At 40.0% G+C, this 27,839-nt stretch overlaps 1 protein-coding gene across 1 annotated transcript in view; it reads right to left on the reverse strand.

Moving 5' to 3' along the window:
• The window catches only part of AEBP2 (AE binding protein 2), a 48,017-nt gene extending 20,856 nt beyond the window's left edge, over nt 1–27,161 (reverse strand). Inside the window, exons 1-7 of the mRNA XM_015819360.1 lie at nt 27,123–27,161; nt 26,578–26,960; nt 26,347–26,499; nt 11,017–11,224; nt 7,798–7,905; nt 4,362–4,548; nt 2,802–2,870 (exon numbers count right to left, since the gene is read on the reverse strand). Of these exons, the coding sequence (XP_015674846.1) occupies nt 2,802–2,870; nt 4,362–4,548; nt 7,798–7,905; nt 11,017–11,224; nt 26,347–26,499; nt 26,578–26,960; nt 27,123–27,161 (1,147 nt within the window). The remainder of the gene's footprint in view (nt 1–2,801; nt 2,871–4,361; nt 4,549–7,797; nt 7,906–11,016; nt 11,225–26,346; nt 26,500–26,577; nt 26,961–27,122) is intronic.
• Nucleotides 27,162–27,839: the final 678 nt, after the last annotated feature.

A 27,839-nucleotide genomic window follows, 5' to 3' on the forward strand; every position in this document is an offset into this window, starting at 1 on the left:
TAATGCGTTGTGTGAATATAGTCCCTGGCTATCAGAATATCACAGCTTGAATCAAGAGATGTAAGTAGAGAAACCAAGAAAATTCCTCATCCAAACATCCCGTAAAGTTCCAGAGGAGTCAATGACTTTCAGAATATTGTGGCCATATCAGAATCCTGTAACGGGAAGGATCTTTGATGCAGGAGCATAATTCAGCTCCACATTTTATTCCAAATCGTATTTATGCTTTTACTATTTTGATACAAAACCAGGCAAATATCTGCCAAGCATGGCAGTTTAGACAGATCCTGATATACAGAAACACATGAATCACTAATGTTCATAATTTCGGAAGGATTATAATTCAGGAAGGATTATGATTATTTTCAATGACACAACCGTTCCATGATCGAAACATGACATTTTTCATTACTGTCCTGGAGAATTTTCATATGTTGATTATGAAAGTTTTGATTAATTAACAGAAGTGCAGGCAGGATGAATACCACTGAGATACCAAGAACTGCAGATCCAATTCTATACTCAGGAATTAGGAATGTGCATTTGTATTCTATTATGTTCTTCTTTAATTCCATATGTTTGCTGTGTTTTTACTTCTTTTGTTTTCATACTTTTTTTTTTTTTTTACAATTTTAAACCACCCATAATCAGTTTACAAGTTGGGTGGTCATACCAAATAAAACTCTTAAAACTAAGCAGGATCCTTCTCCCATCCAAAAAATTCTAACTGAAACAAATGATCTGGATTCAGGCTTGGCCTGGGAAATGCCATTGGTTGCTGTGGTGGCTGACCTTTCTGGGACCTAAATGGGGGGGTTTGGTTCTCTAGTCACTTCCAGACTTTTCAGTGGCATTTGTTATCATTGAACCTATATCTTTCTGGCCCACCTGCAAGGATTAGGAATTGGACGTTAGAATGTATTTGATGGTGGTTCTATTCCTACATGAGTGGTGATACCAATCACAAATTCAGGAGAAGCATTCAAGCCCTTGGTTATTATAATGTGTGGTTCCTCAGGACTCTCCCTTATACTACTTAATATCTATGTAAAAATCACCGTGGGAGATTGCCCATCTCTCCATAGGGAGGTATTTCTGCTATGCACATAACACCCATTTGTATATTGCCACCCCAGGCCAAGTTGGAGATGTTGTGCTTACATCCTGAGAGGGTCTGAATGGGATAAAGTAAATACAGGTTGAGTCCCTCCAAGACAGAGCTGCCATTTTTTAATAGACCAAGGGGTATCCAAACAACATCAGTTCTCAGTGGTCATACTGAATGGAGTTTGCTGTCAGGAATGGGGGTGGGAGGTGGGGCACTGCCCAGCTTCAGCTGGTAAACCAGTTGTGGCCCTGCTTGGACCCAGATGCCCTAGCAAGTAATTTACATCTTTATAACCACTCAGCTGGACTACTGCAACATGCTATGTATAGGCTGTCATTGGAAACTACTTAGAAACTATAGATGGTACAAAACAGAGCAGCTAAAGTGCTAGCAATTTACTCCTAATAATACATATTTTAAGTCACTGTTTTGGTTAGGGTTCCACGTCTATTAAAAAAAAAGCAGAAAGTTACCTTTTAAAGCCCAACACAGCACAATATCCATTTACCTCAGGCAATTCCTTGCTAGGACAAAATCTGCTTACCTGGTTTGATCTTTACAAGAGGATTTCAGAGTTCCTCCACTTTTTGAGGTAGATGGGTGTGGACAAGGCAAGCACATCGCTTCAATGGTAGCCCCCATTTTATGGAATTCTCTCCCCAAGAGGAACACACACCTCTGAATCTCTTGGCTTTTCAAAACCAAATTATAACACTTTCATTTCACCAAATTGAATGGGAGCACTGTGACACTTCTGTTATTTACTAGAAATGTTATTGTTATTAGTTGTTTGGCCTGTTGTTGCTTTAATGCTTGCAACATTAGAAACGTTGTAAAATGACTACAGATATTTAAACTGAAGACTAAAAAAAATAATAACTGAAAGGGGAGCTATCTTGCTATTACCGGTAGACGAACTACCAGTGTTTGCCATCCTTTCTAAAAAGTATCTTTGAGCCCAACATAGGCTCCACAGGCAATTATTTAAAAATATAGTAAATGGGCAATTTAAACAGGACTTTGTTTTGAAGTCTGTATAAGAAAATAAAAACACAAAACAAACATAATCTGGAATGTTAAAAAACATCCTGGAGGCCGGAAAGAAATTGCCATAAAATCCTCCAATGTTTATATCCTTTCCTTTGTAATAAATAAATGCCCAAGAAAAAGCCATTTTTTGTTATCAACACCTGTGAATCATCAACAAGTGCCCATATGACCCTGTGGAAACTCCTATGATTATTTTATTTTGATGTGGGTAGTAGGAGGGTTGACTTTTTTCCCCCCTGTGAAACTGTTGGACTTATAAGCCATAGTTTGTTCTTGGCTTCTATAATCTTGGCTTGCCTGGGAAAGACAAGCTAGATAGTTTGCCAGTCACAATAAGCAAACCTCAGAAAGTGCATTCTTTTCTTTGTTTAGCTCAGGGGTAGGCAACTTTGGCTCTTTTATGACTCGTGGACGTCAACTCCCAGAATTCCTGAGCCAGCATGGCTAAGCATGGAAACCTCTCCCTTTTCCCTCAGCATGGCTGGCTCAGGAATTCTGGGAGTTGAAGTCCATGAATCATAAAAGAGCCAAGGTTGCCTACCCCTGGTTTAGCTAGTCCCACTAACAGAAGCTACGTGGGAGCTATTGAGCAGCATTCTTTAGCAAGCTTGCTCGTCCACAGCGAGTCAGAATTCTGGCTTACCATGACGTGTGACCACTCCTATTTTCTTGTCAGTGGTTAACAGTTCCCCAGCACAGTCTGGCATCAGCCCTATAGAGGACAGCAGAGTCAAGGCCTTTATATATCCAGTATCTTAAAACCTTAAATGTTTTGTGAAATGAGTGGCTGATTCAATACAGCTATCGCCAATGCAACTGCAGAACTCATTTTTGAACTCAAGACAATAGTATCATTATGAGCTAAACATCCACCTTGGAAAAACTGGATTATGCCAATATAGATCCCCCTCCATTTTTTCATGGGTCTTAAGGGAGCTTCTCTCTTTGAAACATCCCAGCTGGTCACAGTGGACGACTTGTCCAGTTGTCCAAAGAGAAAGCTGGAGCGCAGAATGTGCTCTGGGTTCAAAGGGGAAAAGATTCTTCAGAGTCTGAGCACAAGGAATCCGTTAGGAGGGCAGGTAGGTAGGTAATTCTAACAAAAAATGCTATTCAAATCTTTGTTAGCAGGGACAGTCTGATTTCCAAAGAGCCTCCAACTGTACATCCCTCGCTTCATCTTTACAACTACTTAGTAATGTAAGACTGAACTCAGAGATAGCAACCAGTTCAATCTTTTGTGAATGAGAACTGAAATAGGTTTTTCCAGCCCAGATCTATCATTATGGACTCTGTGCTAAGTAATCTGTTCAAGCAAGAATTTTTTCAACACAGATCCTTTGAGAGAAGGGCTTCCCAACCTTGGCAACTTGAAGATGTGTGGACATCAACTTCCAGAATTCCCCAGCCGGCATGCTCGGAGTTGAAGCACACACATCTTTAAGTTGCCATGCTTGGAAAATACTGTTTTAAACCTGTCTCCTTTCAACTAAACTGAAATATTAAAATCAGTTTGAATATGAAATTTCAGTTAAGATTATTGAGATTTTTTTAAAAAATTTTTGACGGGATTATATTAAGCTTGGTTGAAAGACTATTTTTCATTATTGTCTACAAAGTCTAACTGCAAAACCACAATCCCCCCCCCCCCAAAATGTGATTCCTGAGAAGTCAAGTACAACCCTTCAAAATATCACCCAAAATGATGCTGGGGGATGCAGAATTCCTTGCGGACCCCTTATACTACTCCTCAAGTAACCATTCAGATCTTTGGACTTCTTTGCCAGGTGCAAAATTAACAGCATCAGATTTTATTTTATTTTTTAAATGTTTACTTCTTAGCCCAATAAAGGATTCCATAGATGATGACAAAAATGACACTAATCATTATCCTCTGAATGCCAACGAACTATATATTCTGTCCAGTAAAGAAATCCTATTAGACATAGAAGTTCTGCCTGCTATAATTCTGAAAGCCTTTAGCTTCAGAGCTGAGGATAAGTTAAGAAGGTACATTCATACTAGGTACAATGATCTCTCTGACTTTCCCAAGGAGCAAGATCTTAAATTCAAGGCTATTAATGGGGGGATTTGCAAGAAGATGGTAAACAGGCCAAAAGCTATTGCGAGCAAGCCAAGCCATCAAAGGTCAGCTTCAGGTTTGTAAAGCTTTATCACAGAACTAAAATACACGCAGGCTTACGTAAAGAGCGCCTCCGTTTGTTCTTTAACTTCTTCCTTTTGTTCATTCCAGCTTTAGAAGGAGACTCTTCTTTTGCCTTTGGCTGGTTGGCAACTTTTGAAGAGTTCTGCTGACTGAAGTGTGTCGGCACATGCCGAGCCAGCCCACTCTGGGAAGCAAAACTCGCATTGCATCCTCCAACAACGCACTAAATAAAATAAAATAAAATAAAATAAAAGCAAAGTTAGAGGCACTCAGTGAGGCTATCGCTGAACCAAGAAAGGAACAGGCTGCTGTGGTCTTGCTTTGCTATCATCCTTTTATGAAAAGAACAACTGTGCAATCCCAGTCAACATACTGAGAAAGTGCTCACTTCAAACAGGATGTCAATTATTAAAGATTACCTTCCCTTCATTGTTCTTAATGTAACACAGCACGCAACCAAGAAAGGACAGTAGACAACGCTGGTTTCTGAACGCTAGAGCGATAGCTCAGTTCCAGTGATGTGAGAACATAGCCAACAATATGAAGTCAACAGCTTTTTTTGCCTAGTTAACAGCAGGTATTAATGGATTTTGTGTGAGTGAATACTTGTTCTTTTATAAAGAAACAAATCTAACCATAAGGTTAAGTCAATAAGATTAGCAAAAGTCAGTCGAAATGTTGTATTTCCTCAAATGCAGATATAATATTGTTGCCATTGTGGAAACTTGGTGGGATGAAACGCACAAATGGAATATACAGCTAGAGGGATTTAAATTATTTAAAGGAAACAGAATGTAAGAGGACCTGGAGTTGCACTATATATAACAAATAACTACATCTCTACAGAAATAGAGCTCAACAACGATGAAAACTGTCTTAAATGCATTTGGGTCAATTATAAAAGGAGGGGAAATGACATTGCCATAGGCCTATACTATAGATGAACTTTCTGCTAGTCAGTTAACTAAGGTATGTAGGAAGCACATCACAATACTGATGGGGGACTTTAATTACCCTGACATCAACTGGGAGACAAACTCTGCACCAAGTGGAAGATCAAACAGGTTCCTGACAAACCTAGCAGACAACTTTGTCTCCCAAAATGTAGAGAAAGGAACTAGCCATATTAATTCTCACTAACAGAGATGAAATGATAGAAGGTGTTGAAGCTACAGGAACCTTGGGGGGAGTGATCATGCAGTATTGGAATTCAACATTATGCAAGCATAAGCAATAGAATAAAGTCAAACTAGAGTCTTGGAGTTAATTTCAATAAACTTAGAGAGAGTTTGGGAAGGATTCCATGGATGAGAATCCTCAAGGGGAAAACAACCCAAGAAGCTTGGAAAACTTTGAAAAGTGAGATTATAAAAGTGCAGTCTAGTACAATACCAATGAAGAAAAATAACAGCTCTCAAAAGAAATCAGCATGGCTGCATAAAGAACACTCTGATAAATTGAAAGACAAAAAGGACAAGTATAAAAAGTGGAAAGAGGGGCACATAACTAAGGCAGAATATCAGCAAATAACCCGAGACTGCAAAGATGAAGAGAGGAAAACTAAGGCTTGCGACAAAAGTCAAAAATAACAAACAAACAAAAAAGCTTCTTTCAACATGTAAAAAACAAGAAAAAAGTCAAGGAAATGATTGGTCCACTAATGGGAGAAAGTGGCAAGAAGGTGAAAGCAGAACTGCTTGACTAGTTTTTTGCATATGTCTTTATATAAAAGGAAAAAACAGTCAAACCTATCAAAAATAGTACTGTAAAAAACAGATTAGGAATATAAGGCAAAATAGGCTAGAAAATGGTTAAGTGAGCACCTGTCCACCCTAGACAAGTTCAAATCACCAGGACCATATGGATTACACCCCAAGGTTCTGAAGGAGCTGGCAGACGTGATCTCAGAACCACTGAACTATATCTTTCAAAGATCTTGGAGCACCAGGGAACTATCAGAGGCCTGGAAAAGAGCTGATATAGTTCCCATCTTCAAAAAAGGGAAAAAAATAGATTTAGGAAGATAACCAAAAGTCAACATGGGTTTGTCAAAAACAGATCATGCCGGACAAATCTTATTGCATTCTTTTGCAAAGTGACAAAATTAGTGGACCAGAGGAATGCTATGGATATAATTTAGTTGGACTTCAGTAAGATACAGTATTTGATAAAGTAGACCACAACCTACTACTTGATAAGATAGAAACATGTGGGCTACACAGCATCACCACCAGATGGATTTGTAACTGGCTGACCAACTGCACTCAACATGTAGTCCTCAATGGAATTGCATCTACATGGAGGGAAATATGCAGTGGGATACCCCAAGGTTCCGTTTAGACCTAGTACTCAACATCTTCATCAACGATTTGGAGGAGGCGATAGATGGAGAACTCATCAAATTTGCAGACAACAGCAAGCTGGCAGGAACAGCCAACACTCCAAAAGATAGGCTTAAGATACAGAAGGATCTTGACAGACTTGAACATTGGGTGTTCAAAATGAAATTCAATAGTGAAAAAAGTAAGGTTCTACATTTAGGCAAGAAAAACCAAATGCACAGGTATAATATAGGTAGTACCTGGCTCAGTAGTAGTAATTGTGAGAGGGATCTCGGAGTCCTAGTGGACAATCACCTAAATCTGAGTCAGTAGTGTGCTGCAGCTGCCAAAAAAGCCAATAAAGTTCTAGGCTGCATTAACAGAGGGATAGAATCAAGATCACATGAAGTGTTAATACTACTTTATAACGCCTTGTAAGACCACACTTGGAATACTGCATCCAGTTTTGGTCATCACAATGTAAAAAAGATGTTGAAACTCTAGAAAGAGTACAGAGAAGAGCAACAAAGACTGGAGGCTAAAATATATAAAGAATGGTTGCTGGAATTGTGTATGTCTAGTTTAATGAAAAGAAGGACTAGGGGTGACGATAGCAGTGTTCCAATATCTCAGGGGTTGCCACAAAGAAGAGGGAGTCAAGCTATTCTCCAAAGCACCTGAAGGCAGAACAAGAAGCAATGGATGGAAACTAATCAAAGAGAGAAGCAACCTAGAACTAAGGAGAAATTTCCTGACAGTTAGAACAATTAATCAGTGGAATGCTCCAACATTGGAAGTTTTTAAAAAGACTTTGGACAGACATTTGACTGAAGTGGTATAGGGTTTCCTGCCTGAGCAGGGGATTGGACTTACTGTGGAATAGTTTTTCCAGAGTGATTTAAGCAGGTACCAATCTTAAAGTATTATTTGTTTACCATTTTTTTCAAGTTAGTCAGTTTGTCCTATTGTATTTTTATTCTCTTTTGAATCTGTTAATTTAGACAGACTACTGTCATATTTTAAAGGCAAGTTATTTCAGGGCAAAAGGACAATGCCTTCCTTTGAGATAGATGCATAAATATTTTAATAAATATTGAATGCAGAGATAAAAGAAAACCAGGTAGGCTAAAAAGCCTTAGAAAATAACCTACCTTAAAAGGTTTGTCCCCACTATGGGTCAACATATGCCGTTGTAACCAACTCTGACTCGTTGATGGTGTGTTATACACTTTGCAGCCTTTCCATAAGCAAACAAACACCTAGTAAGAGAAAACACAAGTTAGGTGGAAGCTTTGTTTACAAATATTTTTGACATTCACGATATTATTTTAATTCAATAAATTACCCGAAAACACATATTTCTGTAAAGAATGTTTGCTTTTAGTCAGGGTGGATTTGATTTAAATCAAGTCGATTTAAATCACCATTTAAATCATGATTTAAATCACTAGTAAAAAAAAGGCTTGATTTAAATCAACTTAATTTAAATCATAATTTTTAAAGAGCAGCTGTCATTTCTGTCTCGCAGCGGCTCCTCCTCTGACTCGCTGTTGACTCACCGACAATCCCATTCACTTTAATGGGACGGCTGGTGATGCGTCAGCGACACAACAAGGTGAGGGATGTAGCGGGCAGCAGGTGAGTGGATGCCCGCTAACAGGTGCTGCCATGATGGATCTGAAAAAGCAGGTGCTCTTTAAATGTAAGGACTCATTCTTGCTGGTAGTTAGAATCTTTAATATTATTATTTGCAAACAAAGTGAAAGTTTCCTATTTAGAATAATAAGCTGTCAGGTTAGTAAAACAGCAAAATCAGAAATAGTTTTTTTCTCTGTATCTTTTAACTGTTATTATTTTCAGTCTTACATTTATAGGAATCTTACTTATACACTGCAAGCCTCATTTAAATGACTGAAACCATTCATTTCAACTGGACAGCCATTTGTCCGAAATGGTATAGGGTTTCCTGCCTGAGCAGGGGGTTGGACTAGATGACCTCCAAGGTCCCTTCCAACTTTATCATTATTGTTATTATTATAAAGCATACAATCCCTCTCCACATGCTACATATATAATACATGAATTAACAATCACTAAAAGCTTTTTTGAAGTAGTTCAGCATGGGCAAAACATGTTTGCTTTGGTAAATCCAATGAATTCTGCATTTCAGTTCGACGTACATGTTAGAATCCAGTTTATGCCCATGTTGTAACTGTGTAAGAATGCAGTTACAGGTAATCCTTGATTTATGCCCTCAACTAAGCCCAAAATTCTTGTAGCTAAGCAAGACAGTTGTTGAGTTGCGCCCAATTTTATGACCTGTTTGCCACAGTTGTTAAGAGAATCACTGCAGTTGTTAAGTGAATCTGGCTTCCTCCACTGATTTTGCTTGTCGGAAGCTGGCTGAGAAGGTTCCAAAAGGCAGATCACATGACCCCAGGACACTACAATTGTCATAAATACATCCCAGTTGCCAAGCACCTGAACTTTGATCACATGACCACGGGGATCCTGCAATAGTGGGAAAAGTGGTCATAAGGCACTTTTTTCAGTGTCATTGGAACTTCAAACAGTCACTAAGTGAATGGTTGTAAGTCAAGGACTACCTCTACAGGCAGATAATGAAACTGTAATAGTTCTATTAATTAGGTGTACTTTATCATCCAGGTAGAACAGTGCCAAAGGGAATCATGCTATTATCCCTGCTTTTGGTCACTAAATGAATGATCATAAATGGAGGACTACCTGTATTTGCCTTGGAGAATATGTGCTCTCCCAATTTCTGACTCTTACATATACATGCAGACTTTAAAACCTCCACTATTTGCAAAAGAAAATCTCTCATCATCTTCAAAATCCCCCTTGGCCTTGCTTTCCCTTCTATCATCTTGGGACAGGCGAAGCATTCAAAGGAGGTCACAAAGTATGCTGGAACAAAGGACCTATCCTTAAAGTTAGAGGGACAGTGCTTTCCAGACGTCTTTCTCTATGTTTGAACGTGCAGAGCCACTTTACAGGTGCTTCTGAAATCCCAACACAGTGTTTCCTGTATACATACAGATGGAAAAAAATGGAGACTGGGATGCCATTGTATAGAGCAGGGGTCCCCAACCCCCAGTCCGTGGACCGGCACCAGGCCGCGGCATGCCAGAAACCAGGCCGCATAAACAACCAAAGCCCCATCCGCGGGATGCAGGTAGCACACAAAACCACGCCCCCTCCGATCCACGGAAAAACCTTTCTCCATAGAACCGGTCCCTGGTGCCCAAAAGGTTGGGGGCCTCTGGTATAGAGCAGTGGTGGCGAACCTATGGCACAGGTGCCAGAGGCGGCACTCGGAGCCCTCTCTGTGGGCACACGTACCGTTGCCCCAGCCTCGCCTCCCCCCGTGACCCCCTCCTCTCCAGCAGCCCCCCTGAAGGAGAATCGCCCGAGCGTGGCCTACGCGGAGCAGCACAGCCAAGGAAATGGCAGCCAGGCAGTGTAGACAAGACACTGCCCTCACACCCCATTGTGCACAGTTGATGCTGCAGGGCGCAGGCAGAGGGCGTGACCGCCATAGCGCTGGGCTGCCTGGGCGATCTGCGGCGGGCCCTGGAGGCGGTGACTGGCCCTGCGGGTAGGCGGGGCGGGGGATGGGGTGGAGCTGGGGCAGGGCAGGGAGTGGAGCGGGGGCGGGACCAGTTTTGGGGCACTCAATCTCTAAAAGGTTCGCCATCACTGGTATAGAGTCTTCCAACAAAGATGCTTTAGACCTTCAAGGAATGATTCTTTCTGATGCTGATGTGTTTTGTGCATCACACCTCCTGAATGCATTGCAAAGCCCTAAAATCCACTTTCACAGGCAAATGAATTTGTATCTCTAATTGTTACTCATCCTATTTTACCACTAAATCTATCTATCTATCTTGCTCCTCTATTTGGAAACATGCATTAAACGTTTGTTTTGCCTTTGCTTTTATTTGGCATTATCTCAAAGCCTATTTTTTCTATCAAGTCTTTAGGACCACCATGTATTTCCCAATATTCTACTAAATTAAGAACTATATCTGTCTCTCTATTTTCACCTGTTCCACCTGTTAGTCACCTCTTCTTCCTCTTCAGCTCACTTTTGCCTATGATAGTAAACATCTAGAGTACAAGGCATTCTTTCATACACGGGGTATCATCGTCCTATCATTCAGCATTCCTTATAATTCGTATTTCAAGTCTATTTTAGTTCCCATTCTTGAAATACCTTGGTTTTAACAGGTTTAAATTGGTTTTAAAAATACACATTATAACAGCATATCTTTTCCCCATAAAACATGTTTAATCTTTGGTTCAACTCATAGATATTATTGAAAGGACAATTTAAAAAAAACACCAACCCCTCCTCGCTGACCATCTACGTGTATAGCCCGAATGTGATCTGCCAGATCTGGACTGGAGTTGAAGCAAGAATGGCACTGGTCCCAGCAGCAGTTATAAGCAATACTTTTTGCAGATGAAGTAGTCACTCCCTGTCCATTCATCATGACTGGAGTTGAACGTCCACTGGAAATTGTGCTGTCTACATCCATTATGGTACTGCTTATGCTGCAAGAAGAGGGGAAAATAATATATTTTTTTCAATAGAGGGACAATTTTGCCAAACGCATGGTTAAATACATTTATATTTTGTCCTGCCAGTTTGTTAAAGCGTTCAAAGCCACCAGACTAAAAACCAGGAGAACATAAATTCTAGTCCTGCTTTAGGCATGACTTGAGCCAGTTGCTCCCTCTGAGCCCTAGGAAGAAGGAAGTGGCAAATCACTTCCCAAAAAAAGTTGCCAAGAAAATTACATGGATTTCCAATGCACCCCTCCCAAAAGAGGCACAGAACGTTAATATTGCTGATACACTGTACAAAGTAAATATTTATGAATCAATTATACTGATGTTATGTTTAAATGAAGCAGCAATTTTCTCCTGAGGCCTTTAACTGGTCTGGAAGATATTATTTAAAATCTTAGGTGCCAATGAAACTGAACAATTCCTAAAGTAAGTAGAAAAGATACTATTACGGTATTATGCTTCATTCATTCCTAATTCAATGTACTCTATAAAAGCAGTGTTTAATTTACCTTTAAAAATTTACACTTTTATCAATTCACCAAAAACAACCAATTTTTCTCAGTAGCCTTTTACAATCCATCAAAAGATTGCAGAAGTGCATGTAGGAAAACCTTACCAAGCTTCTAACACAAGCATTTTATAGCTGGCCTGGTCTAGCATCTTAATCAGTCTCACTCAGGTATTAAATGATATACATACCGCTTTGAAGACCTAAAGGCAGAATAAAAGTAACAAATAAAACAGAGGACCTTACAACTCAGTGTAGAAAAAAAAAGCCAATGAAGCTACACAACACTCTCCAGGCACATGTAAAGTTGAGATAGCAATACAGGTGCTTCTGAATTAAAATGCTTCCAGCATTAGGCACACATAGGGGAGCGACAAGACACTCAGCAATGTTGGGAGAGTGAGGTTTTCTCTATCTTGATTTTATATTATTAAAAGATATGCCAAGGATCAAGGTTGGAGCCTCATTCAAGCAAAACAAGGATCCCAAAATAAGAAACCCCAATGGACTTTCATTCTTTGATGGAATACATTGCCTTCGTCAACAGAAGTGTAGATATATACTGGTAGTCTTTGCTTACTGACAGTAATTGGGCCTGAGAAATCCACTGCTAAGCAACAGGGTTGTAAAGTGCAATGTCACATGACTGTGCCAAGTTATGGAGGCAGGCAGTCCCAGTTGCCATCATTAGCCAAGCCGAATCACACATGGTTAGTGTCCACACTCACACAGTCACCTTTCATGACTTCCTGCTGGCTTCCCCACTGATTTTGCTTGTTAGAAGCTGACAGTGAAGGTTGCAAATAGCAACCATGTAATGGTGCAATGATGTAATTGTGAGGTGGTTATCAAGCACATGAATCATTATCATGTATCCAGGAACAGGGACACTGATGGCCACTGCTTTATGGACCGGTTATAAGTCTCTCTCGTTGAGCTTGAATGTAGCTTTGAATGGTTGCTAAATGAGGACTACTTTTAGCGCAGAGGAAAATCAACCGACTGGGTAAATATGTTGTGCCCAATTCCCCTGTACTTGCTATCCAGAGCTGGTTATTTATTTATGAAGCCCCTATAATGGAATGTCTAGAGACTAGTTACTCAAACTTTGTGTAGACTTGTCACGGAGAGTGGAAGATACTACCAGTATTTCCCATCTAAGCTGCTTCAACTTCCATTGATGGTGATTTCTCTTATTGTCCAGCTCACCCATGTAAAGCAGAATTTGGAACCTTGTCAGTAGGTCCAAAAGTTGTGGTACTCAAACCGTGCCCCTGAAACCATGAGAATTCCATGGAAATCTCCCTGTGTTTAACATGAGAGGTTCTATTCATATAGCATGTTATGTAGTTTTGCAATATTAACTGTAACATTTTGTTCAAATAACATGCATTACACAAAACATTTTCATTAATGGATTCTACACTGATTTTTCATACAGAAAGGGATTTCTCAAGTATCTCAAATTTGAAGACTACTGGCCTAAAGCAACATATTCTACATCATCTTTTTCTGACCAATCCTTTCATCTATCACAGTTACTGTTGATTTTAAATTGGAGAACAATGGCTCTTACATACCGCTTCTCAGTGCTTTACAGCCCTCTCTAAGTGGTTTACAGAGTCAGCATATTGCCTCCAACAATCTGGTCTTTATTTTACCGACCTCAGAAGGATGGAAGGTTGAGTCAACCTTGAGCAGTGAGAATTGAACTGCTAGTAGTCGGCAGAATTAGCCTGCAATACTGCATTCTAACCACTGTGCCACCACCGCTTTAGATTGCACTCTTTGTCTTCTACTGCATTTAATGATGTTAAAGACAGTATTGTCTATTTAATATGCAATGCCCAATTTTAAATGCCTATATATATATATAGCAAGTTTATACATATATAAACTTGCTATTCTAATTCTGGGGGAAAATATCATGAATTCTTGAAATATGTACACCACCTTTTTAGTAAAACTAAGTGAAATACAAAGTTGCTGTATTAATAATAATTTTTAGGTGTCTCAGTTTTATGAGATTTACTGTCTTTTGTAAAAATCAATTTTCCTTTAACATCACTTAAGCCCTTCTTTTAGCTCAGGGGTGTCAAACTGCCGGCCCACCCCAGCTCCGTCAATGCAAAAAAAGTCACGATATGGCGCAACACGTCACATGACGAGTTTGACACCCGTGTTTTAGCTGAACCTTTATGATGTTCCAATGTTTCTTTCTGAAACTTCAAAGAACACTACAGAAATCACAATCAAGTTTAACCATGTCAAGGTTTGAGTTGCACTTGATTTCTTACGGCTTCATGGAAATATCTGTGTGGTGTTCTTGCAACTATTTAGAATATTTTGCCACTGCCTCCTTCTCACACACATATGAGTATGTGGGGTGGGGAGTTCCAGTCTAGGCTATGGCCCTGGTATATTTCCTGGAGTTCTCACATCAAAGTACTAACCAGGGCCCAATGCTGGTATTACTTGATGGGGCTTTCCAATTTACAATCTTACAAATTATTCTTGGAATTTGTGCAGCACTTCTGAAGAACATTAGCCTCAGCCAAAATTTAGGCAATCACTTAAAGCAGTAAGCAGAAGCTAGATTCTCATCACTCTGGCAAAAAGTCCTGGGAGACCTTGGTGTGACTGTCAAGGTTTTCTAATTCTTAGCAATGAGAAGATCGTACACACAATGATATGATGCTACTGAAAGGAAGGACTAACGAGGAGAAAAGCTACTGCAACGTCCTTTCATTTCTGGTGTTCTGAAAGAACTGCCAGTCTGCAAATTCTCAAAGGCATTTAATTTTCCTTTACACCAAGCTCTGAATTCTATACTCTAGAAGCTTTATTTTTTTCTGTATAGAAGTTTACACTCTCTATTAACAGCTGCAGTGAGAAACATTCAGCCATAAAATATTTTACTATAACTTAAGCTGATGTGGAAGCAATAATGAAGTAAATAGCATTTGTCAGATCAGAGGCTCAGAACGTAGACAGATTTAACAGATTTCCAAACACACTTTTCTTTGATTAGGACATCAGTTCTAAATACCATACTGAACACATCTGAGACACATGTGTTCAGTGCAGTAATAAATCAGTTGCAAAGAAAAACATCGATGTCTTTTCAGAAAAAAATACAGTAGTTTTGAGCTAAAATTGCCACTTCACTTCTAGTCCCAAAAAAGATCCTTAGATTTATGTCAAGTTAGCCTTCCTGTTATATATTTCCTATTATATTCCATGCCAATGCAAAATTTCCCACCATTTCAGAAGCAAGCTGTAGCAGAGGCAAAATGCAAATAGAGCTCACCATTAGGAAGGTTGGGTTACCTATTATTCTCCAATTTTAGTGTTTCTCAAAATAAACTCAGACTAAATTGTTTTCATCATTAAGAAAAGCATCTGAATGTGGTCACTCAGTTAACAATTATAAGCCACAATGCCATCCGTAGTTAATCTGGATACCTGTTATTTATTAGATTTCTAGACTGTTTATGTTTATTTTAATTTTTGTCTACTGCTGAGAGCATGTAACTCTCAGCAGTAAGCAAAAATTAAAATAAACATAAAATGGCCCCACAACACAACACAAAAATTAAAATCAGCAACCTAATCAAGGCAATATAACATTCCTATGTTCTCTCAAACTAGTTGGGAAGAACGAGTTTGGAGGAACTTGGCCAGGATTGTATGCCTATCAACTAATCCATCTGCTAATGAACATTCTTGCTTACCAGATTAATCTTTGTGAATGCACCTCCCTCCCCCAAAAGCTCTGGTAAGGGCTGAGATGTACAATTATGTCAAGCTCAGAGCAAATTTCTGCATTCCAACTTCAGAACAAAAGTTGACTGTCTGAGTGGCAGCGTTTCAAGTTTTCCAGTCAAAAAAAGCAAACCCGAAATGTGCCATTTTGCTCGTGGAACTGGTCTTTTCAAGTGTTCTCAACTTGAAAAAAAATGTGTATGTTTTCCAAGAGATTTGTGTTGAAGCTGGAAACCCTCCGAGCTACTTCATGCTTTGTTCCAACAGAAGGTAGCTATCTTTATTATCACACGTGTTGTTGTGAATTCAGAATGTATTCACCTACTTCTTTTTTAGCAAAGGATAAATCTTTATGTAAAAATACATTTAATCGATTCATATCAAGAAAGCTATGTTCGAACTTCATCCACTATTCAGTTTACAACAAATGGCTAAAAAGATGAAAAATTCTATAAGCACTACATAATTATTAATTGTATCTTCTCACCTTATAAAGTATCTTATAAGCTAGCATGAGTCTATTTCCATTTAAACATGCAAGTGCTGGTGTCCCCATGTCCACTGTCTTTCTTGATCCCCGTTTTCCTTTTTCTTAATACGTCTTTATCTAAAATTGGAAACTTCCAGGTAGAGTTTCCAACAGTTTTAGGTTTGTGTTTTTGTATTGTGCAGTGTTTGCTTTAGAAATAAGACTATTGCAACTATTTTATATTAAAAGATAACACAATAAATACACTCTGCTCCAGATGTTTTACTATTCTCCTAGGGAGTCACTTTCATCATTACTGCTCAAAGTCTCTTTTAGCAAATTTAATGACTAGTCCAAAAATCCACTTCAGTAAAAACTTCACATCAAGTTAAGCAGAATATACAGAAAATATTTTTGGCAGCTTTTATCATGCAATGGCTAAGACTGGTTAGACAACATAAAGAAGATTTAAACAATTTATAAATATGCCCTAAAGGGTTAGATCAGTGTTTCTCAACCTTGACAATTTTAAGGCATGTGGACTTCAACTCCCAGAATTCCTCAGCAATAAGTCTTAAAGTTGCCAGATTTGGAGACCCCCTGTTCTAAGGCAACCAACATTAGGAATCATAAAATAAGCTTGTCTTTTGGCAATGTAACTGGGTTTTCGTTGCTGCATGATAAACAGGTTTTTGATTTTGAAAAGTAAACATGAAATTATAAAAGATTTTTAGAGATCCCCCTCTTAACTCTTGCTCCGTTAATTCTAACATGGAAGCTAAAAAAATGATTTGTAAGCCACTAGGAAGCAATAAATCCGAGGTCTTTATTGGTATACATAATTCACCGTGCTGGGAGTTTCTCATAAGCTGTCAAAAAAGGAGCATGTCTGTTAACTTGTAAAAAAAAATCTTATAGAAAATCTATTTTCCAGAAATCTAGGACAAATGAAAAAGTTTCTTGGAATAATTTATATCCTGCCTTTAGTAATCAAGACTGCTAACATTTTTTTTTAAAAACCCCAAAATAATCAAATGCCACCCTGAAGAGGAAAAAAAATCGTATATCCCAGGTAATAAATGATCTTTGCATTTAAAAATGCAAAGGGCCTCTCTATCAAATCTCAGAATATAAATGGTAGACCTTAAGACACAAGCCATTTAGCTAATGCTAAATGACATTTTTAACTATAATGAGAAATATGCAAATATTTTGAAATGAGCGTTATGTTACTATAAGACAGATGCCCAAGAAAACTTTAGCTGCTGTAATTTATTAGATTTTTTAACCTGTAAAACCCATTAAACTCTTCAGTAATACACAAAAAGCATAAAATATCCATGGTCAAGTAAGAAAGATCTACAGTATGAACAATTTGAATAAAAAAGAATTAGTGTTCTGTAGTAATTTTTTTAAAAAATCACTATTGTTTCTTGTTTCTACAAGGCCAGGAATGTCAACGCAAGCCCAATTTGCAAGAGAAGGATGCTCCATGGGAGCTATGATAAGACACATCTCCTTCTGGCCCTAGTCTTCTTGACTTTACGAAAATGCTGTATCGCAAGTGATTATTTTTTTCTGGGATATTCATGTTGGATGATTAGTTCTAGATTAAAGAGGAAGTCTTGAAAGTACCTGGACACCAAGACATACAGTCATTTATAGCAGAGGTCCCCAAACCTTTGGGCAACAGGGACCGGTTCCATGGAGAGAGGTTTTTCCACAGACCGGAGGGTGCGTGGCTACATCCCGCGGATGGGGCTTTGCTTGTTTGTGTGGACCGGTTGCTGGCATGCTGCGGCCCGGTACTGGTCCGCGGACTGGGGGTTGGGGACCACTGCTTTATAGATCAAAAACAGGACTTTAACTATAACCAGAATTGTACCCAGCCGGCAACAAATGCAAGATCATGCCACATTTTGCCAGTTAACAATTGAGCCACTGTCTTTTGTACCAACTGAAGTTTCCAAGGGGTCCTTAGGGCAGCTTCATGTGGAATAGGCTGCAGTACAGGCAGTCCTCGACTTCCAAGCATTCATTTAGTGACCAGCTGAAGTTACTACTACAATACTGAAAAAAGTGACTTATGATGGTTTTTTCACATTTCCGGCCACTGCAGCACCCCCCAATTTGGGCATTTGGCAACAAGCGTGTATTTATGAAGATGCATTGTCCCAGGGCCGCACGATCACCATTTATACTTTCCTAGCTGGCTTCCAACAAGCCAAGTCAATGGGGAAAGCCGGATTTGTTTAATGATCACACGACTAACTTAGCAACTGCAACGATCCACTTGACATCTGTGACAAAAGAGGTTGAAAAATGGGGCAAAACTCATTGAACAACTGCCTTGGAATGGAATGCGGTCGTAAGTCAAGGACTGCCTGAAATCCAACAGGTGGTCATGAGAAAACCAATTTTCATTGTGAGATCCAAGAACATCTGAAGTTTCTGAAATTGTTTTAAATGCAGCCTTCTGTGGAATCTACTAAATAATTTTATTTTCAGCCTAGCAGTTGGAAGTAATACCAGAGTTGCAATTATACAATGTAATTGGAATTAGAACTCAGAAGTCATAAACGCTTTTTGTTGGGGGTGCTAACCCTTTCCCTCTAAAAGCAGCTAAAATCTGTATTAAAAGAGGCAAACTTCACCCAACCAAATGCAACTGCACCCTGACTGCAGCAAACTTCAATTTATTACTCTCTTGCCCTTAAACCAGGGGTAGGCAACCTTGGTTCTTTTATGACTCATGGACTTCAGGCTCAGGAATTCTGGGAGTTGAAGTCCACGAGTCATAAAAGAGCCAAAGTTGCCTACCCCTGCCTTAAACCAAGAATGCAGCATCTTCCCACAGAAACAAATATGTTATTTATGCATTTTTTTCACTAAGTTCCCAAAGCTTTAGAAAACTTCCCACTAGTTTACATACAAGGCAATAACTTGCCAAATAGAGCAGGCTACGAGCCAAGACATCAAACAGAAGCCTCTTGATGTCACTGCCTTAAGAAGCATCTCTTCAAAGGCTGATTTCCAAGGCACTTGAAATGACATTCAGAGCACACTACTGCAAACTCTTGAAACTTGCATGGTTCTCCAGGTTATAATCATGTGACTCCAGAATTTTTTTTTAAAACAAAATTAGGCACAGGTAGAATTTTATACTATTTTCTTCAGCCCAACAGACCAGGCAGAGCAATAGGAAATCTGTTATTTGTTTCATAGCTGGGGAGTAGGGTGTTTATAAAGAACATATGGAAAATGCTACTTGAAAATCCAGGCCTTGAATGAAAAACAGATGATGTTTCAAGGAGGCAATAAAGTGCCCAGTGAAGTACACATTTTCACAAAGAGCAAAAGAAATGGAGGAGGACTTTTTCTAGCTGAGCCCTGGAGCCCCATAAAAACTACAGTACTACTCAGCTGCATTAGGTCTACTCTTCAATGATTCTGCCAAGAGCTCACTGAATTCTCAATCATGCGCTTTAAACAACAATTACGCAATTTAGTTATCTGCAACACTGCAGACAAAACAACTTTCAGGAAAGCTAACACAATCCTTAACCACAACTATCCGGGCACATGCAGTTAAGCTCAATAAAATTGTAGGAATCTATCAAGCGGGTTTCAAGCTAGCTGAAATGAAATGTCAGAATTGATGTCATATGATTAACATAGTCTGGTATTGGGGACAGGGGGAAAATATTGGTTGCATTTGCCCAAAAACACTAAGTTACAACTAGCTAACTGAAATTTAGGTAGCTTACTGTGTGAATCTCACCAATGGGTTTTTATTAATTAGGCAGTTACCATAGACTGGCCTAGGGGTATTTTAAAGGGGTTTTAAATTAAATTTTTAGTAGAAGCGGCCAAATTTAAATAGTTATTTTTAATCTTTTTAAATTTTGTATTGTATCACTGTTTTAAACTGGCTGTAAGCCGCCCTGAGTCCTCCGGGAGAAGGGCGGGGTATAAATTTAATAAAATCTAAATAAAATCTAAAAATCTAAAACTGAATGAATCTCATATAAATGAAGTGTGAACCTAACAATCAATCACAGTATTAGTATTGTTGTTGTTGTTGTTGTTAATTGTGAAGTCGTATCCGATGCACCGCAACCCCATGGACAACGTTCCTCCAGGCCTTCCTGTCTTCTACCATCTTCTGGAGTCCATTTAAGCTCACGCCTACTGCTTCAGTGACTCCATCCATCTCTGTCGTCCCCTTCTTCTATTGCCCTCAATCTTTCCCAGCATTTGGCTCTTCTCCAGTGAGTCCTTCCTTCTCATTAGGTGGCCAAAGTACTTAAGTTTCAACTTCAGGATCTGGCCTTCTAAAGAGCAGTCAGAGTTGATCTCCTCTAGGACTGACCGGTTTGATCACCTTGCAGTCCAGGGGACTTGCAGGAGTCTTCTCCAGCACCATCGTTCAAAGGCCTCAATTCTTTGGCGCTCGGCCTTTCTTATGGTCCAGCTTTCACAGCCATACATTGCAACTGGGAAAACCATGGCCTTCACTATAATTATTAGTATAGGCTACCCCAAAATGCAACACTACCATAGATGAAAAAGTATAATTTATCATTACCTAAATAAATATTGGAAGGAGATCTTACTGCCTTCAATATTCTACTGTTAACCAAAAAGCTGCAATTCAATTAAAACTGCGTGAAGAAACCTTCAAAGCCAGCTCACAACTAAAGCATCATGTTGTATCCAACATGGGACTAATTTGTATGTGAAGCACTATTGCCTACAGTAGAACAATAAGAAATAAGTAGTAAGTTTATCAAGATGCAGAGTTGCTGCAATGGAATAAGGTCACTCTAAAGAGCCCTTGCATGTGCTGCCTGTTTGAGAACTTCCAGTAATTCAATTTAAAACTAAAGACTGCAAGCAAAAGTGAGGAAATATTCCAAAACCAGCATTAGGAATCTCATAGGTAGCTATAGAAAATGCTGCTGTTATTTTTGCCAAAAGAGTATATACACAGAAAAGAGAGTATTCCTGATTTTCTTATCTTGAATCTGTGTATAAATATTAAATATACATTCAATTTTGAATATGTTATGCTTAACTTTGCATTATGTAGATTATGTCAAGTCTCAGATAGGAACATGACCAAGGATGCCTAAATATTTTCTGTCTATCTGTATATCTTTTTTACTTAAGAATGAAACGTTAGGCAATAGGTTTGAAGGAATGAAGCTCTAATGTTTTAGAGAAGGCAAAACATTGGAATTCTTTTTACATTTTTAAAAAATATGTAAGTAATCAGACTACTGAAGTACACAGTATTTAGAGGCACAGAGCTTCCGACAGTTAGCACATCAAGGACCTTAGTGATACAACAGGTGTCCTCCACCTGATCCTGGATAATTTATAAGACTTCCAAGACAACATGGCTAATGGTAGTTTCTAGTCCAAATCTGGAAAACTCCAGTGGGGAAAGCTCCACAATCCTTCCCATACAATTTCCTTGTATGTTTTTGTTGAGTATGATACATAACTAAACTATTTAAATCTTCAGCAATGATTTTGGTAGAACATTCAATGTTTCAGAACAGAAGCATCACCCTATGTAATTCTTACAACTCAAAAGCTCAAAGCAATCATTCTATTCTTCCCCTATTCAGGAATTGTAAACCAATGCAACGACAACAGCCGTCTACATATTAAAGTAGCTGTGTGTTTGTTTTTTAAAAATACAACTAGGGCAGGGGTGTCAAACTGCCGGCCCGTGGGCCAGACACGTCACACAGAAGCTGCCCCCACCCCATTGCCAGCAATGGCAAAACTGTCACATGACGTCGCGAGTTTGACATGTCTGAACTAGGGGAATTGATTTTATCCTATATATATTTTGTTTTAATTTTTATTGTTGTGTAGGCATACTTCCTGAAGGTAACATCAAAAGAGCTTTTTTCCCATCTGTTCCTATGCATAAGCCTATATATCATAAAAGCATATGGCAAATATTTGTCACTCTTAACTTTTCTCTTACTGAAGATCGATGATTCATTAACATTTAAAAAGAAGCCATATAATGCTATCATTATCGCTAGTTTGCAAACAAGAATAGTCCAACGCTCCGTTCCAAATAGGAAATTCTACCCACAATCTTCTTCCACGCTCATTCTCTGGCACCTGGTATTTGGAAGCATGCTGGCTGACCCTGGAGATAATCACAATTGACAGCTATTATAACCAATGGCGTCCATCTGCCAACTTCTCCAAAATCTCTGCTGGTAGCCTGGAGAATTCTCTTGAGCAGTTTTTTGTTTTTTTTTAAGGGGGGAAGGGAGAGATTCTCTTGCATGATCAGAAATCCTTTTGTAGAAAACTGATTCCAGCCCTCTAAATCCTTCATGAATTGATTTAGTCCTTTACTAAAGTCATTATACCTCAAGGAAGTAAATTCTATATGTTCACCATAAGCAGAGAAAAGACATGTCTGATCCATCAAATTCAAGTGCTCATGTGTGATTAAACTGATCTAAACTCTGTGAAACGCTGTAAGTGTATAATAACGTTCAATCTTTTAACTTGACTTGTTTATAAAGATCGGATTAGCACAGACACTGGAATACATTTGCTTCACGTAAATAATCACGACCTTACAAGGCATTAAGATATATTTAAGACGTGTGTGATTTTTCTTGCTAAAACAACCTTGATCAAGTTTAAAAAAAAACTCTGAACAAACCATGCATCCGTGTCCATTATTGCAGAAAGCTGTGGCACTAATGCTCAACAGAGGCTCTAGTATCTCAGACATTACTTTAAGTGAATTGTATTGGCATATTTGAAATAATTCTGTTCACAATCTCAACTCCTGACCTTTTAAATTTTATTTTCCTTTACTTGAAAAAGTGCTGAAATTTCACTGAAAGGATCTACTCAGGTCAGTAAACACAGAAGATAATAGGATCAGGAGAATGACACTCCTGTTTACATGTAGCTAATGCCTTTTATAACTACCTAGTAGTTGGTGTGGGCAAAAAAAGCTGTCTCCTATTCTGGCTGCATCTTGTGAAAACTGAACTTGGGGTTCAAAAGTTAAACTGAAGCTAAATTTTGCGTGAAGAAAATTAAGACAAAAGCTCCTCAGTTCTGCCATTCTGATTTCCAAGTATTAATGAACAGATTAAAGTTTCTGCCCCATCTTGGTCACAAATCTAGGAAATGGGTTTTTTTTAAAAAGTAAATGACATTGGCAAGTCATAGTAGTCATTTCAGACTCAGTTCTGCATTTTTTTTTATCTGTTTGTATCTTATAAGAAAAATATGTAAGTCAAACCAAAAGTTCAAGGTGGTTCCTGAGACAAAGGGACATGGTAAGAACAATCATTTCAGAGAAAATGTCCTATTCAAAAGGCCCAAACTATTGTGGTAACTCTTTTACTATATTGCCATGTTGCTTTCTCCAACATTAATTCAAAGGCCATGTAAGATATAGAGAAATCATGAAAATTACTTTGGTATGAAATACCCCAGAGCTCTAGAGCAGGGGTCCTCAACCTTGGCAAATTTTAAGACTTGTGGACTTCAATTCCCAGAATTCCTCAGCCAGCCAGGGCTGGCTGAGGAATTCTGGGAGTTGAAGTCCACAAGTCTTAAAGTTGCTACGGTTGAGGACCCCTGCTCTAGACCCTAACTTAGTTATGCAATCAGATCAAATCCTGGAAGGAAACATCAGACCAAACAGCAACAAGAGCCATTCAGATCAAACTGCATCTTTTAAGTTTATACAACAAAAGCTTCATTTCCACTACAATTTTCTTCTATCCTGCCTAAAAGAATTAATGTTAAGGATTACAAATGAAGCTTTAGTTCTTAGCTTGTCATTAGTATCAAAACAAAAGAATGCCCATGATGCTCTGTCTAAATGCAATATGAAAATAAAAATTGTTAGATAAAAGCAAAGCAAAGAATAGGTCATAATCGTGTTTCCTTTAGTTATAAATGTTAAGCTTTATCTGTCTGTTGTGTCTAAAACACCTTTTAAGTAGGACATTACATGGACAGAAGCAGGTCAAGTTATCTTGGGACAATTTCCAAACATTATATAATTTAAACATTTACCCTGTGACTTTTTATCCAGGCTTCCCTACACTGGCATGACCAGATGCAGCGATCCTATAATTTTCAGAATTCATAGGAAAGTCTAGGAGATACAACTGATAAATGCAACATTGTAAAGGTTAGTTTGCTTTCTCTAGCACTTATAAAAGCACATTTAATCAAAAGCACATGAACTAAACCATTTTTCTCAGATCCATTGCCCATTCGGTACCTGCTTTGGATTAACGTTTACCTTAATTTTAATAGGTGAATCTATATAAATCCAGCATAACTGACTATCTTCCAAGAATGTAACATTATCATATTGGCAAACTGCTTTCAATATTAATGTAAACTGAAATGTAAAAGTAATAAAGACATTTAACTTGGCTGTTTTTTCTCATATAAAAGCAATTATTAAAATGATGGCAACAGAATGTAACAGACCTTCAAATCACTAGTTGCATCACTCATAGAATGTAATAATAGTGTCACTGACACCTGGTGCTTTAATTATCCTCTACAGAAAAGTTTTATTATGCCAGAATGAACATGTTCAAAACTAATCAGGAAGATTATTAATCAAAATCACTTGTTGAGATGGGCGCTATAGAAATCAAATACACAACCCTTTATTTCAAAATAAAATACAGTTCTATTATTAAGTCCATATCATATATATCACGAAAAATTCACAACACGGTTCCTTTAATCAAACTACCCTCTGATATGGAAAGTGAAAGCTTTCCGGTTTTCCAGGGGCTTTTATCTGGTCCACTAATAAACATAGACAGAAAAGTAGTCTCTGAAGTTGAAACCCTGCAGGAAGAGGTAGGAAGAGGCTGTCAATTTACAGTCCTTTTTCCAAACAATTTGAAGTTGCAAAAAAAATTAGAGCAAGGTTTTATACTGCCCACCATATATTTATACACTGCAGAAAAAATGCATTCCTGTATTAATTTATATGGGAAAGCAATTTATATGGGAAAGCATCTTTTAGGGAAAAATCTACCCTAAATAAATTTAAATATTAAGACATATGGCTTACTACTTTCTCAAAACTAAAGACAATTTAGGTACACTGTCCCTGAACTTTCCCAGAAACTACACATTCACCATGATTTTCTATGAGTTTACATGGCAAGACACAAAACCAGAAATAGCTCAGCAATTTTTAGGATGAATTACATCTACCTTTAAGCTGTATGTTTGATTGTAACCTGCATGTAATAATATGCAGCAGGACAATTTAAGTCGTAATTTTATATTTTGCATTGGTGTATTTCATGTTTCCCTTCTACTTTTTAGAAACCATAGCAGCAGCATCAAAACTTCAGTACTGGCTCACTTTTGCAATGTCTGTTGAAATCTAATTCCCACTGGATAATGTGCTATTGTTTTAGTGACTAAACAGAGAACAGGTTTAAGTTAAAATACCGTAGTAGTAGTAGTAGTATGAATCACCCAGATGACTTTTTTTTTCCATCTAATATTTACAGCAGTTCTACTTGGATACAAATACCATCAAAAACGAAGAACATATGTACTAAAAAGACTCCGAGGTTTTGTTTAAAAGGGGCTACTCCTGGGTAAAGCCCGCAAAACTAAAAGGCTCAACATAAAAACACAACCCCACAGCCTACCCTTTTGTTCAGAAACAAAACTGATTTTCATACATCGCACAGATGCACTTCTATTAGTGTACATCCAGCACTGACGAACACACACTTATGTTTAATGGGGATCTCGCAGGGAAAGGAGGGCAGCGTATGAATTACCTCATTCAACCATGATTGGGGGGGGGGGGAAGAGAGAGAAAGATTGTGACTTTAATCAAACTCCTTCAACTTGGATGGGTATATCCGAGTGTGAAGCGGAGGGCTGCGAAAAAGCAAAATGGGGGCGCGTGTTTATAAAGAGGGGGGGGTAATTTTTAGGGTTGCCAGGTGTCCACTATTGGAGTGGACAGTCCGCTTTTTTCACATGATGTTCACTATTTTTTTTTCACAAAATAGGGGACATTTTTTTTTTATTCAAAAGCTTTACGATGAAATGGTACGTAATCTAAAGCTGTACAGTCTACTTTTTTTTACTACTTAAACCCACCCACCCCGGCTTGTCCGCTATTTTTTGGAAGCAGACCTGGCAACCTTAGTGATTTTAAAAAGGGGGCTGCCTCTTGAGGGACGCCCGATGCCCCACATGGGGATTGTATACAGGTCCCCAAAAGCGGGGGAAAGGGGGGAACCCCCCAACCCCGCAGGGAGCCGGGGGGGCCGTGGCTGGCAGGCTACCGACCTGTCCTCGGAGTCCATGCGGCTCAGCGGCTCCCCGTCCGAGGAGATTTCCAGGCTGCCCCTGCGGCCGCCCGACGTGGCACTGCAGGAGCTGCTGCCGCCCCCGCCGCCGCTCCCCGTGCCGTAGCCCTCGTCGGCCCCCGCCGACACCACGACGCCGCCGCCGCCCGCGTCCCCCTCGGACGCCGCCGCCGCCGCCAACGCCGCTTGTGGTGCTGCTGCCGCTGCCGCCGCTTCACTGGAGTCCCCCCCGCCGCCGCCGCCGCCGGAGCCGTCAGGCCCTCCGCCCGCGCCCACGTCGGCCCCGCCCGAGCCGCCCTTGACGTCGGCCTCGCTGCCGCCGGGGCTGAGCGAGCGGGCGTCGTCGGTGCAGCAGCCGCTGGAGGAGCCGGAGCTGCTGCCGGCCTCGGCCTCTTCTTCCTCCTCGTCGTCGTCCTCCTCCTCCTCGTCCTCCTCGGCGTCTTCGTCCTCCTCGTCCTCGTCGTCTTCCTCCTCGTCGTCGCCGTCCTCCTCCTCTTCGTCGTCGCCGTCTCCGGCCTGGCTGGCGCTCTCCGGGCTGGGCTCCGACATGCTTTCCGCCCCTTCGCCGTTCAGCGCCGGTGGGGGCGGCTCGGCCTCAACTCCCGCCGCAGAGGTGGAGGAGGAAGAGGAGGAGGGGGAGGAGGAGGAGGAGGCGGCTTCGCTCTCGGCCGCCTCTTCGGTAGCGCCTCCGCCTGAGGGCGAGGAGGAGGAGGAGGAAGAGGAGGAGGAAGGCGGAAGCGGCGGCGGCGGCGCGACCGCGGGCGGCTCCGCCATGTCGCTCAGCTCGGCCGCCATGACGTCTGGGAGTCGCCGCGCCGCTCCTGCCCTGGGAGACTCAGTCCAGTGCGCGCACGTGTACGTGCGGGCGGGGAGGAGGAGCCTGGGCCGACGAGGGGGCGTGGCTTTCTCTGCGGTTGCGGTTGCAGCTGTGTGTGTGGTATGGCGTCCGCCTGCAGACAAAAGGGTTAGATTTAGAAGGACTCGCGGATCAAAGGAAGGGAGCGCATGCGTGCATGTATGCTGCCGGCCTGGCCGCCCTAAAACCGGTGCTTCTCAGTCTCGGAAACTCAACCGATATGGACTTCAATTCCCAGAATCCCTTAGCCAGACATTGGGAGTTGAGGTCCACGCCTTTTAAAGTGGACCCGATTGATTAAACACAACCAATCAGTCTTCAAATAAGGAAAAAATGATTGCTCTCTTCAAGTGATTATTACAAAGCAGAAACTCTCATGGTTTGGATATGTGATACAAGGAGTTGATAGACTAGACCAGGGGTAGGCAACCTTGGCTCTTTTATGACTCGTGGACTACAACTCCCAGAATTCCTGAGCCAGCTTGGCTGGCTCAGGAATTCTGGGAGTTGAAGTCCACGAGTCATAAAAGAGCCAAGGTTGCCTACCCCTGGACTAGACCAAATGACTATGTTTGAAGGAGCAGAAGATGATGGATAATTTGATGGATGAGATCAGG

This window comes from Protobothrops mucrosquamatus, unplaced genomic scaffold, assembly GCF_001527695.2.
Source record: "Protobothrops mucrosquamatus isolate PMUCROS unplaced genomic scaffold, P.Mucros_1.0 scaffold906, whole genome shotgun sequence".
Lineage (NCBI taxonomy): Eukaryota > Metazoa > Chordata > Lepidosauria > Squamata > Viperidae > Protobothrops > Protobothrops mucrosquamatus.